At 36.2% G+C, this 13,098-nt stretch overlaps 1 protein-coding gene across 2 annotated transcripts in view; it reads right to left on the bottom strand.

The window, feature by feature from the left end:
- LOC145784171 (uncharacterized) overlaps positions 1-13,098 on the bottom strand; it is a 47,822-nt gene that overhangs the window by 32,607 nt on the left and 2,117 nt on the right. Inside the window, exons 4-9 of one of the 2 annotated variants that reach the window (XM_082595935.1) lie at positions 12,566-12,592; positions 10,571-10,597; positions 8,688-8,870; positions 6,576-6,602; positions 5,032-5,058; positions 394-519 (exon numbers count right to left, since the gene is read on the bottom strand). In XM_082595935.1, coding sequence (XP_082452061.1) covers positions 394-519; positions 5,032-5,058; positions 6,576-6,602; positions 8,688-8,870; positions 10,571-10,597; positions 12,566-12,592 — 417 coding nt within the window. The remainder of the gene's footprint in view (positions 1-393; positions 520-5,031; positions 5,059-6,575; positions 6,603-8,687; positions 8,871-10,570; positions 10,598-12,565; positions 12,593-13,098) is intronic. The other variant, XM_082595936.1, reaches the window with a different exon arrangement.

Below are 13,098 nucleotides of genomic sequence, written 5' to 3'. Positions count from 1 at the left end.
GTTTCCTCGACGATAATATTATTATTTTATCCTAATTAGGTATTTGCTATGCTGCTAGCCTGATTATAAAGTTAAGTGTTGTTTGTTTTTTTAATGGTGTCTTGTTTTTGGAGCCCGAAAATGTCATCGGTAGCGGGTCCAAATTTGTGTCTCAACTGCACCACGTGTATTTCTCATTGTCGTTACTAATGATTTTACGAAAGAATTTGCGAGCTTGGTAAAATGCTAAATTAAACAATGTAAAGCCTTTCAGTCATTTGGAATCCATAAAAATTAATGCGATTGAAGCTTTTTACAAAAGTTTGTAGGCTACGTCATCTATTTGTTGAACTGGAGCAAGGATTTTGAGTTTGCAAACTAGAAGTTTGACAACATTCTTTATCAACTTCCTACCTGTGCACGTAATGCCATCACCAATCCATCCAGGGTGGCATACACATTCAAAAGATCCATCAGTGTTTATGCAGTCGGCTTCTAGAGAGCAGCTGTTGCCGATTGCAGCTAAACATTCATCGATATCTGGAAGATTAACAGTTTATTTATATATGATAACTGTGGTAATCAATAATAGTTAACCAAAGTAAAATTTCCTCAAAACAGTTGTCCAAGCACATTTTAGTCAATGTATATGGTGGAAGCTACATGGGTATTCAATAACTTAAAAAGAAACTGAAAAGAAGTTGAAAAGCAAGATGAGAAAAAATTATAAAAAGCTTAGATTTTTTTCCAAGTGGCATTGTTTATATTAACGTTGATTTAGCCAAAAATTAACAAATTACATTCAAGATCAAATAAAAGTTTCAACCACATTATTAACTTACCTGAGTAGGTGGTTGTGGGCAGTGATGGGCATTATCGCCGATAATTCATCGGCGATAATTATCGGCGAGAAATTTTTATCGCTTATCGTTATCGCTCAATTATTTTTTCAGTTATCGTTTATCGTTATCGCCAAAGGCAATATTTGATTATCGCCGATAATTAATCGCCGATAAATTTTATTTTGGATCAACACACAAGTGGAAAGATCATGAAAAGTAATATTTTTACTAGCCACCTAGTTAATGAAACTAAAATTAAAACCAGTTCTTCTTCAGTGCCTGAAGTGTGTGTGCACAGGTCGTTATCAGGGGAGGGGGAAATAGTATTAATAGAAGTTAATAGAATTAGTAGAAAGAAGAAAAGTTGAATAGCCTAACTGGGGCTGGGCAGGGGTGCTGCAGCACCGCAGCACCAGCACATATGGGTGAGCCGCCCTTGCTTGTTTGAGATACGAATTAAAGCAGTAATCTCCAGCTGTGCAACTAAAAAAATTAGTAGATTATTTTCTTTGAAGTGGGGGCCCCCAAAAGTGGGAGCCCTGGGCTTCAGCCCAGTCCGCCCCCCCCCCCTTAATCCGGCACTGGTTTTTAGTAATTGTCGTAAAAAAATAAAATCTCTCTCGTCAAAACATGAAACTTACTGTTTTAAGCGCATTAAATCTTTAGATGAGTAGATTAACTAAAATTGCAAGAACTTGCCTTGAGACGTGCGGTTACGTCACAAACTCAGATTAAAAGACAAAATTCACACACAATAACAACACAAGATCGGTTATAGACTGTAAGATCGATTTTTTTCTAGCTTGGCGATATAACTTTAATCCAAAAATAATAACCGAATGCATAAGTGCCATTTAACTTAAAAAGTTAACCCATTTGTGCCGAAAGTGAAAGTACTTAAAAAAATTTTCGGAAAACTTAAATATTGCATAATTATGACCTAAAAAACGTATCACAATTATTTTTTTCCTAATTGTGTTTGTACTTTTTGAGAAAAAGGCCGTCCTATATATAAGACGCTAAGCAAATCCGTTATCAAATTTCACAAGTTTCTTGTGCGTAATGCGTAAGCGTTATTACGTTTTACTTATCGCTCAAAGTGATCAATGGGAAATGTCTTGTTCATGTCTTGTCATGTCATTATTGTCATCGAGCATTTTATTAAAATAAAAGTTCAAAAAATATGAAGATGAAAATTAGCAAAGTAACACAACATCACTGAAAGAAGTCATTGCGGAATATGATATTGCTTGAAGCATTTGACATGCAGACCGACATCACATTTTTTGCATCTTGTAGTAGTTTTTGCATGACAATAGGCGGATCGAGTTGCGTGGTAAAATTATGCTAAATACAGTATGACCTTTCTCATTTACTGTAGCCTACCTATGCGACATAGCCTATCTCAATCAAATAATTTTATTCCCACTAATACAGTGCCTACATTGTAATTCTTATCTCAGCAACTCAGCGTTCTGCCATTGCTTTAATGATGGTGTTCACAAAGAAAACAAAAAAAAATATCTGAAATTATCAGTAAATTACGATAATTATGTTATTGTTCTTAAACAAACACGACTAATTTGACAAGCTTGATGGATTTCACAGTATGCACATTTTTACCACCAATAACGCTTAAGATTACTGATAAATTTTCAAGCATTTTGCGTTTTTGGGAATTTTTTCAATTATTGCTGACTTTGCTGTAAACAGCCCTTTAAGCAGAAAGCAAAATACAAAGTTTGGAATTTTTTGTGGTATTTTCATTTGATTTAATTATTTTGCCTACTGCACGTAAGCGGCAGTGTAACTCAATTGATAAAAGCATCCAACTGGTATCTGAAGGTATAATTATAAGCACGGCGGTTACCTCAGTGGTTTGATTCTGGATCAAGAGGTTGAAGATTCGATACCCACTGCCGCCGTTGCGATTCTATTTATGCATAACTTACAAAAAGTTTTGTCCCTTTAAAGTATATTATGTTCGATTTTTGGGCATGTTTATGAAAGCAGTTCGTGCTACATGGGATGGGGCAGCGCTGATCAAGAAAAAAAAAAGTTATCGTTATCGGACATTATCGGCGATAATTTATCGTTTATCGTTATCGCTTAACTTTTTTAACTTAACTTAACTTAAAATACTGCATCATATATTGTTTCAGTTGCATCATCTTTATGCATCATCTTATATCTGATGCAGTATTTTGAAGTAATGCAAAAATCGTCATAAATCAAGTCTGGTCTTAAAGTTTTGGCCACAACTATATGTACACAATGACATCACGCTGAAACAAAAAACTCGCAAAGTTAATTTGGGTTTCCCCGCCCTTTAAGAGACAATTTTTTGTAAAATTCTGTAAATAGAAAGTTTTGTACTTCTCCCTTTAAAACAAGAAATATTACTGATTGACTGACTCTTGAACCACGAGTACGATTGTGTGGAAAAAGGTGGGCGCAATAGTGTGGAAAATGTGATGCGTAACAACGTGTATGGTGATGCAATAAAATTAACTTGAACAGTTGCACACCCCTGCACTAGGGACTATAGAGTAATAGACAAAGAAAGCAAACAATAACTGCCAATTTCTCGAAATGTAAGTTTGCCATAAATTACGTAGGCGATTGAGTTGATTATACTATATATGTCATTTCGAAAAATATCACGCGAGCCACTCAGAACCTTCTCGCGGGCCACATGTGGCCCGCGGGCCACGGGTTGGACACCCCTGAACTAAGCTAAGTTACGTGACAAGTGGAAGATAAAATACTGCCAGTTATTTTTAAATTTTTGGGAAAAATTTTTTTGAAACTAACCCGATTACTAAAGTTGCATAAAATTCAGATAAAGCAATTTTTAGTTGTGTTACATTGCATTAACAAAAATAATTTACGTACAAAACTTAAATTGTATTAAACTTGAATATATTACAAAGCATTTCAACACAAAGACTTAATAAGCTTAAAATACACTTCTTTTGTGCAACTTTAAACTTCGGGTTAATTTTAAACAGGCAAACTGTGGGAACCACTGCTTTCAAAATGTAAAAAAAATATGTTTTAAAATTTTTCTAATAATTTAAAAAATATCAGGCAGTACTTCACCATCCACTTGTCAGATAACGTGACCTAGTTGGTCATCCCGTAATTCTATGAATCAGTGATTTTGACAAATATAAAAAGTACAGAATTTGCTTTGGCTAAACTAAATTTTTGTTAGGAAACTGACAACCAAATGAAATTCAATAATAATTGGAGACCAACTGATCGCTAAGTCAACGATTGGCGGCAGAAATAATACAAAAGAGTGGAAATGATCAGAAAACCAAACAAAAAGTTTCATCAAATAAACTGGATCTTCTAATGTGATTGTATACTGGAATGATCAGGTATTTTTCTTGAATCTGTTTCAGAATATTGGCAATGCATAATAAAAATGCCAGCCCCGATAAAAATGCCAGTTGGTTAGCGCGTGACTTCTGAAACGAAGAAGCTTCAATATCAAGCGGCGCTGGTTCGACTCTCGTGGTGTGCGCTTGAGAAACGCACGTTAAGAACTGCTCTCCGTTCAGCGGCAACTAATAGATGGAATAATTCCCGGCAACAAGACTTCAACAATCGGAAACTTCACTTTGTCAATCTAGGTGACCGGGCCTGCGTCAGTGGTTCAAAGCTTCTACAAGTATGCGAAACTGCCATGATTAAGCTCTGCAAGAAGCTCTCCCAGTCCGAGAATAAAGATTCAATCAATCAATCAAAAGGATAAAGCACACGAATCAGTAACAAATCGAACCTAACATCTAAAATTACAACACTTGTCTTGATATTAGCTTGTTTGTTTATTGCTTTCTTAATTTTAGCCGTTTTATGGCTTACTACCCAAACACCTATCCGTGAGCATTTTACACCCTTTGCGGTTTTTGTCACCTTTATCTGTCTATTGATTTGCTACCATATTGTTTATTGCAACTGCCAGCTGGTACTGTGTTTTCACCCGGTACTGTCTTTTAGAGTCTACTTTTTACCATCTAACTTAAGCTACATCTTGCTGAGAATATGAGTTCCTATGATATGAATGACATTCTTACTTCCTATGAAAACTTTAATTTATTGCAAGATGCTTATTAGAGTAGCTTCAGAAAAAAAGTTTAACTAAAAGTTAACAAATTGCATTCAAGATCAAATAAAACTTTCAACCACAAAGTTTACTTACTTGGCATGGTAGCATCGGATGGTTCGGCTGAAAGCAAAAGAAAAATATTAACATACTAAATATATCAAAACACAGGAACGTTAACTATGAGTGGCAAAAGCACTTCAACTACTTGATGTCCTGAAATAATGCACAAAAGTTACAGAAATGGCGAATGAGCAGAAACCAAGTAAAAAATTTTCAGCATCATATAAAAAAAATTGAAAGCAAAATAAACGAATAAAAAATTTTCTGCCAGGCCGAATCTACCATGAGAACAAGAGAACGAACTTAGTCATACTAAAGGAAAAACCTGACTTAGCGATTTTCCACGTTCTTTCTGTTTAACATGCTACCATAAAACGATTTTCAATAAAATTTTGCCCCATTGCGGTCTGACCGCCATTCTGCTGGTGCTTTTGTCAGAGCTTTCAAAACTGGAATGGGCGTGAGCAACGAAGCGTGCGACTGTACAGTCTGCGTCACTATAGACTAGCAATCAGCTGATATCGCAATAATTGTTACTGCGGGCGATTTTACTGTAGGCTATGTATGTATGTAGGCCCACATCAAAACATCAGATTTCAACATCAAAACATCAGACAGTTTGCTCAAAACATCAGATGTGGTAACGTGGCTTTTGTTATTGCTGTCTTTTGTGACGTATTCTAGAGCAGTGTTTGCACTTTTGGTTATTTTGAAAAAAAAAAGAAAATAAATGAAACATTGGACTTTGGGCCTTGCCAGCGCCTTTGAAAACGAAATATTTTCGGTAATTTTTCTTGAAATGTATTCTTGAATGTTCAGTTTACTCATTTTAATGCTTAATTCCCGTTTGAAATTTTCATTTAGTAAGCCTTTAAGAATTTAAAAATAGGACAAAATAAGTGCTTGCTAAAGTTGCCAGAAAAATAATCTGTATATATTTAACTAAATAAGAAAAAGTTGAAAAAAATAAAATAAGTTGATTATTACACTGTGGTCCATTGCTCTTCAACCGAGTATAGTGTATACCCAAGCACTTTTCAAAGCGTCCAAATTCTAGTCTAAGTGCAATAGAAATTTTCCATTTGTGAGCTATACAAAGTTCTTGAAAATTATGAAAAGTATATCACAGAAAAAGGGTTGGAAACACTGTTGTAGTCCTATCAACGTTATGATCCGTAAACTAATAATTTTATCAGCATTATTTGCAATCTGCTTAAATATTAGATAAAGCAAAAAAATTAATCTTCAAAAATTTCAACTCATGTAAAGCAAAATACTGATCATCGTTGTTAAAAATATTAAATTGTATCAAATAATACAGAAGTTGATGTCAATCGCAAAAGTATCCCGGCAGCTTAATGTTTATGTAATATGGTAGAAGCTAGGCTACGTGGGTGTTCAATAACATGAAAACAAGCTGAAAATAACTTGAAAAGCAAAATGAGAAAAAAATACATTAAAGAAAGGCTTGGATTCTTATATACTGTAAGCTGTTGGGTGGAGCTGATAAGTGAGTTAGAAAGTTGACGAATTGCATTCAAGACCAAATAAAACTTTCAACCACAAAGTTAACTTACTTGGCATGGTAGCATCGGGAAGTTCGGCTGAAAACAAAAGAAAAATATTAACATATTAAATATATCAAAATACAGATGATGTTAACTATGAGTGGAAAAAACATTTCAACTACTTGATGTTCAAAAATAATGCACAAAAGTTACAGAAATGGTGAATGAAGAGAAAACGAAATAAAAAGTTTCAGCATCAAATAAACTGGATTTTGTGATGAGACTGGTAATAACACTGATCGGATATTTTGTTTAAAGATGAGAAACTTTAAAAGTTTTTTATAAAACTTCTGAACACACTAATCTGCAATCACCATCATCATCACCTATTCTGGCATAACCAGGGCACCATTAACGTGGTTTTTCCAGATATTCTTCATCAAACTCTACAGTTCATATTCTCGTACTTCACTGTCCTTTTTTAATTCACGGAGAAAAATTTTGCTTACCAACCCTTTCTTTAATGCCAATTATATGGCTTCAAAAGAAGAAAATTATTCATTTCGTATTGACTTTTAAAGCAGTGACTTGTCAGTTGTAATTATCGCCTTTTGATCTTGTCATGGAGAGATGACAGGCCAATGTAGCCTATTGGTTTACATTGGTGCTGCTTCCAGTTAATGTTGTACGCCTGTGTTAGAAATGTAGTGTAGCAGCTATTCAAACTCTCTTCCATACTTTTGTAAGGGTCCAACTTCTGGCACCTTAGATCAAGACGCTTAATTGAAATTAACGTTTGAATTATTAAAGTCAACTGGTGAAGACGTAATGTTAGCTGTGTTTGTGATCAACACAATCCATGAGCGTTGTACACGTTAGTGTAAGTTTGAAATTGGTTTGAAAATTAACTGATTTTAAATAAAATAGGCCACAAGACAAAGCACTATCTCTCGTCGTAGCATAAATGGTCATCACTATGTCTGTATCTACAGACATTGGTAAAACATTCTACTCGCATGAAAAATAAGAGAAATACAAAATTAACTGTTCAATAACTGTTTGCAGTAGCCTAAACTTTTTTCAGAAAATTATCTTTTAAAAGTTCCCGGACTACGCTGATTTCGCAATTGAGATTATTTCTGTACACGATTGAAGGACCTTTTACACTTTGAGATACGTGTTGAGTGTAAACGATCCCGGTGCAAGTTCCGTCTCTTCAAGTTGATCTTAATTTTGGCGATATTGTAATGTTTGGCTTTTAATTTATTAAAATCTATTGAAACAATCGTACAAGATGTTTTATGTTTATGTTTTGTTTTGTTTTTATTCAAACATTTTTGTTTTTATCTGTATGGACAGTGAGGATAAAAATATAAAGTAACATCCACTCATATGCAGTGCTGTATTCAAGGGTATACGGCGGTATACGCAGTATACCCTCTGCTTTTTCGAGCAATTATAGTATACCCTCTGGTTTTCCAAAGAGAATGCGTATGCTATCCTTGCTGGTTCTTGACAACTAGGCCTACTACAGAATTCTAAAATGGTGCCAATTAACGCGAATCAATTCATTCAGAGCATTGTTAGCAGAATGCAAATGAGACTTTGCGCTATTGCTGACACTGACAATGGTCAGCTAATGGTTGATATTGCTACTTGCAACCTGAAAAATAACAGCTATTTCAACTTTACCTTGTTCGACAGCAGAATGTGAACGTGGTTTCAGTTTAATGAACAATATTATCACAGGTTTAAAAGCATCTTTGCTCATTGATAATGTGAGCTGTTTGATGTTTATTAATTGCAATTTGCAATGGACCACCTGTGGCTCAATTTACCGCTAAAAATATGTAGGCTAAGATTGTTGCTCCAAACCACCGATCAGGTAAGGAGACAAGATCCCAAATTTGTAAAGAGGATAAAGATTAGATTCCTCTCGGCAGGCTGTTTGGAATGTATTCATAGAAAAATAAACAATTTTGTAGGCCTTCCTCTCGTCCAACTTTGATGTTGATAATTCAAGTTATTGTACAATAAAGGTTAGTATTTTGCAAGTTGTATATTATTGATCATTTTGGAAAATCTGACAGTATACTCTGTGCTTTTTTACAAACACAGCACTGCTCATATGTATTGTTAAATTCAGTAGCCTACGGAATTCTGACTTGAAAATCGTCTCACCGCATATAGGGCAACACTCTCCATTGATCAAGACCAGTGCTTCGTTCTCTTCACAAGTCACATTGCACGGTTCAAATCTGTTCACGCAGTTGACCACAGAAAACGGCAAACAAGTACAGGTGATACAACTTCCGACTTCCCATAAATCACCTAACTCCCTGATCTCTCCTTCATACTCGCAAACTGTTCATTGAGAAAATATCGTCAATTTCATAATGCCAAACCAAACATATTACATCTAAAGAACTTTACTCATTTAGATACCTAATTTTTCACAACACTCGAGAATTTAGCCTACATGCATCTATTCTCCGATATCTCTTTTCTTGCTCTGCAAAATTTTCGAAGTTCCATTAACATTTGTATCGATCCAACCAATGACACAGTGCCAGTTTGAGCTATCAAACCAATTAGGCCTAAGCTTTCAACGAGTCCAGTTTCAATACATATTTATAATTTGCTGTGAGAGAGAGACTACAAGCTTCCAAGCTGTGAGGGGGAGACTACAAACTTCCAAGCTGTGAGGGAGAGACTACAAGCTTCCAAGCTGTGAGGGGGAGACTAAAAGCTTCCAAGCTGTGAGGGAGAGACTACAAGCTTCCAAGCTGTGAGGGGGGACTACAAACTTCCAAGCTGTGAGGGGGAGATTACAAGCTTCCAAGCGGTGAGGGGGAGACTACAAGCTTCCAAGCTGTGAAGGGGGACTACAAACTTCCAAGCTGTGAAGGAGAGACTACAAGCTTCTAAGCTGTGAAGGGAGACTACAAGCGTCCAAGCTGTGAAGGGGGAGACTACAAGCTTCCAAGCTGTGAGGAAGAGAATACAAGCTTCCAAGCTGTGAGGGGGAGACCACAAGCTTCCAAGCGGTGAGAGGGAGACTGCAAACTTCCAAGCTGTGAGGGGAGACTACAAGCTTCTAAGCTGTGAAGGGAGACTACAAGCGTCCAAGCTGTGAAGGGGGAGACTACAAGCTTCCAAGCTGTGAAGGGGGAGACCACAAGCTTCCAAGCTGTAAAGGGGAGACTACAAGCTTCCAAGCTGTGAGGGGAGACTACAAGCTTCCAAGCTGTAAGGGGGAGACCACAAGCTTCCAAGCTGTGAGGGGGAGACTACAAGCTTCCAAGCTGTGAAGTGGAAGACTACAAGCTTCCAAGCTGTGAAGGGGAAGACTACAAGCTTCCAAGCTGTGAGGGGAAGACTACAAGCTTCCAAGCTGTGAAGGGGGAGACTACAAGCTTCTAAGCTGTGAGGGGGAGACTACAAGCTTCCAAGCTGTGATGGGAGAATACAAGCTTCCAAGATGTGAGGGGGAGACTACAAGCTTCCAAGCGTGGTGACGAATATTCCTGTCGAAATTAAAGCTCTTCGTGTTTTAATGGTTTTTAAAAGCAATGCAGAGTACTTGTTTAATTGAAACATATGTGTCGCAATGACGTCAATTTGATACCAAACTTCTACTTTTTTTTACTGTGTTTTCAAACAAATTTTAACCAAAAGAAATACCGCGCGCAGTTTATCTGCTTTTACACAACTCATCAGACCATGATGGACTCTGTAAGAATCTGAAAGTTCCTGCAGTAGCCTACTGGTTGGTAGGAAACTTCTCGCAGCTAAATTTCGGTATTTGAAAGTCATGAAGCCAACCTCATGGAAAAGTGCCTGGTATAGCTTTAAATATCAATGTAATTTCTTCAAAATACAGTCGTTCCAAAGGATTTCAAACAAAATAAATCTGCTTATTACAAGTTGCAAGTGGATTTATGAAATTTTGAATGATTTTGAAAATATGCTGTGAGATATTGTGTAGAGTTGATAAGTCAGCTAGAAAGTTGACAAATTGCATTCAAGACTAAATAAAACTTTCAACCAAAAAGTTAACTTACTTGGCATGGTAGCATCGAGTGGTTCGGCTGAAAACAAAAGAAAAATATTAACATACAAAATATATCAAAATTCTGAGGATGTTAACTATGAGTGGCAAAAACACTTCAACTACTTGATGTTCAGAAATAATGCACAATCTGCTTGCAATCTGCTTTGCAACTTGCAATCTGCTTGAATGTTGGATAAAGCAAAAACATTAATCTTCAAAAATTTCAACTCATGTAAAGAAAAATACTGATCATCGTTGTTGGAAATATTAAATTGTAGCCTATCAAATTAAAATTGTTGTCAACATTTATTGGATTTTATTGGAAAGATTAATCCAAACGAACATTTGTTCCACGTTTCAACCCAGAAACAACTCACTTGAAGTGGTCTCATCGGTGGGTTCATCTAAAACAGCGTTTCTTAACCGGGGGTACTAGCACCCCTTAGGGGTGCTGGAATAGAATGTAGGGGGTGCTAAATGCATGCAGTATAATATCAAAAAATGCCATTTTACTTTTATGTATTTTTTCGTCTTTTTGCCAGTATCAGCAGTTGTCATATCAATGATTGCTGTTTCGAAGTAGCCTACATGATTTGCTGTTATTGTAGTCATCTCTCAGTCAAGTACTCAAATTGATCCTGAGTGGATTGTGCGAACTTAAGCTACCTGGTGGGTGCTTTGTTGTATTAGTTGCTCACCTCTCGCTTCCAGAAACCACTATGGCAAAATACTTTACCATAAATCACTCATATCCAGAGTGGATACAGCAGCCCTTCTTGGCAGACATGAGTGATAATAATAGACTAAAGGAGGAGCTGATTGACATGCAGGTGAATCAGAGTTGTCGGACAAAATTTCGTCCTTCCGCTTGCTAATTTCTTGTGTGATCAGTTGACAGCATATCCTGCATTGGCACGAGCAGCATTGGAATTAATCGTGCCATTTCCGACTAACTACCTGTGTGAAAAGGCGTTCTCCACCATGCTCCAAATCAAAACAATTGGCCGGAGCCGCCTTCAACATAGGTTGCTCCACGGTATGAGAGTGGCTTTGACCACCACGAAGCCTCGGATAGAGAAATTGGTCACACATAAGCAACAACAGAAATCACATTGATACATGTGTATAGTTACCCAGCTGGGTAACTTATACTTATGTATGCTTAAGTTTGTCCATGTTCTTTCACTATTCTTGGGTTTTCCTATTTCTTTTATCACCAATGACGACAGTAGTTTTGAAAAATAAACAAAATGATCAATTTGTACTTCGCTTTCCTTTCAATAGTGCAGGCAAAAGTTTAATGGCGGCGCCGAAATTTTGACATGCTTTTTGATCGCTTGCGGTATTTTTTGTCGCTTAACAAACTGTGCGGTTGTTTTAAGAGAGTTGATTCACTTACCTATGGTTAAATTGAATTTCTGTTGGTGAATGAAAGCCAAATACCAAATCCTGAATTAACTTCATTAAAACAACTGCATAGTTTGTTAAACAACAAGAGACTTCATTACAAAATATATCGCCTGCGATCTGAAGGCATGTCAAAATCTCGGCCTCTACTAAACTTTTGGTCGGCACTATTGTAGTCGTATGTCAACGATAGTTAGGGGGTGCTAAACTGTTCAGGCCTGTTTACAGGGGTGCTAGAGTCAGAAAAGGTTAAGAAACGCTGGTCTAAAACAAAGTAAACAATTTATATTGATTACAAATGGTGACGTCATATTTTTATCAACCTTTTATTTAGAAAATACAAAAGTTGGTACAAAAAGCAAAAGCATCCCAGCAGCTTAATGTTTACGTATACTTTAGAAGCTAGGCTACATGGGTATTCAATAACTTAAAAAGAAACTGAAAAGAACTTGAAAAGCAAAATGAGAAAAAAATACATTAAAGAAAGGCTTGGATTCTTATATACTGTAAGCTGTTGGGTGGAGCTGATAAGTGAGCTAGAAAGTTGACGAATTGCATTCAAGACCAAATAAAACTTTCAACCACAAAGTTAACTTACTTGGCATGGTAGCATCGGGTGGTTCGGCTGAAAACAAAAGAAAAATATTAACATATTAAATATATCAAAATACAGAGGACGTTAACTAAGAGTGGCGAAAGCACTTCAACTACTTGATGTTCAAAAATAATGCACAAAAGTTACAGAAATGGTGAATGAAGAGAAAACGAAATAAAAAGTTTCAGCATCAAATAAACTGGATTTTGTGATGAGACTGGTAATAACACTGATCGGATATTTTGTTTAAAGATGAGAAACTTTAAAAGTTCATAATAAAATTGGTAGACACACTAATCTACAACCACCATCATCATCCCCTATTCTGGCATACCAGGGCACCATTAACGTGGTTTCTCCAAACATGCCTCATAAAACTCTACAGTTCATTTTCTTGTAATTCAGTATCCTGTTTTAATTCATGGAGAAAAGTTTTTCTTGCCGGCCCCTTTTCTAATGTCATGCAATAATTCCAAAAGTTATAAAAGTTATAATTATCGTCTTTTTATCTTGTCACGAAGAGATGACAGGTCAAC

This window comes from Aplidium turbinatum, chromosome 15 (genome assembly GCF_918807975.1).
Source record: "Aplidium turbinatum chromosome 15, kaAplTurb1.1, whole genome shotgun sequence".
Taxonomy (NCBI): Eukaryota; Metazoa; Chordata; class Ascidiacea; order Aplousobranchia; family Polyclinidae; genus Aplidium; species Aplidium turbinatum.
This window is presented reverse-complemented; position numbering and strand designations above follow the sequence as displayed.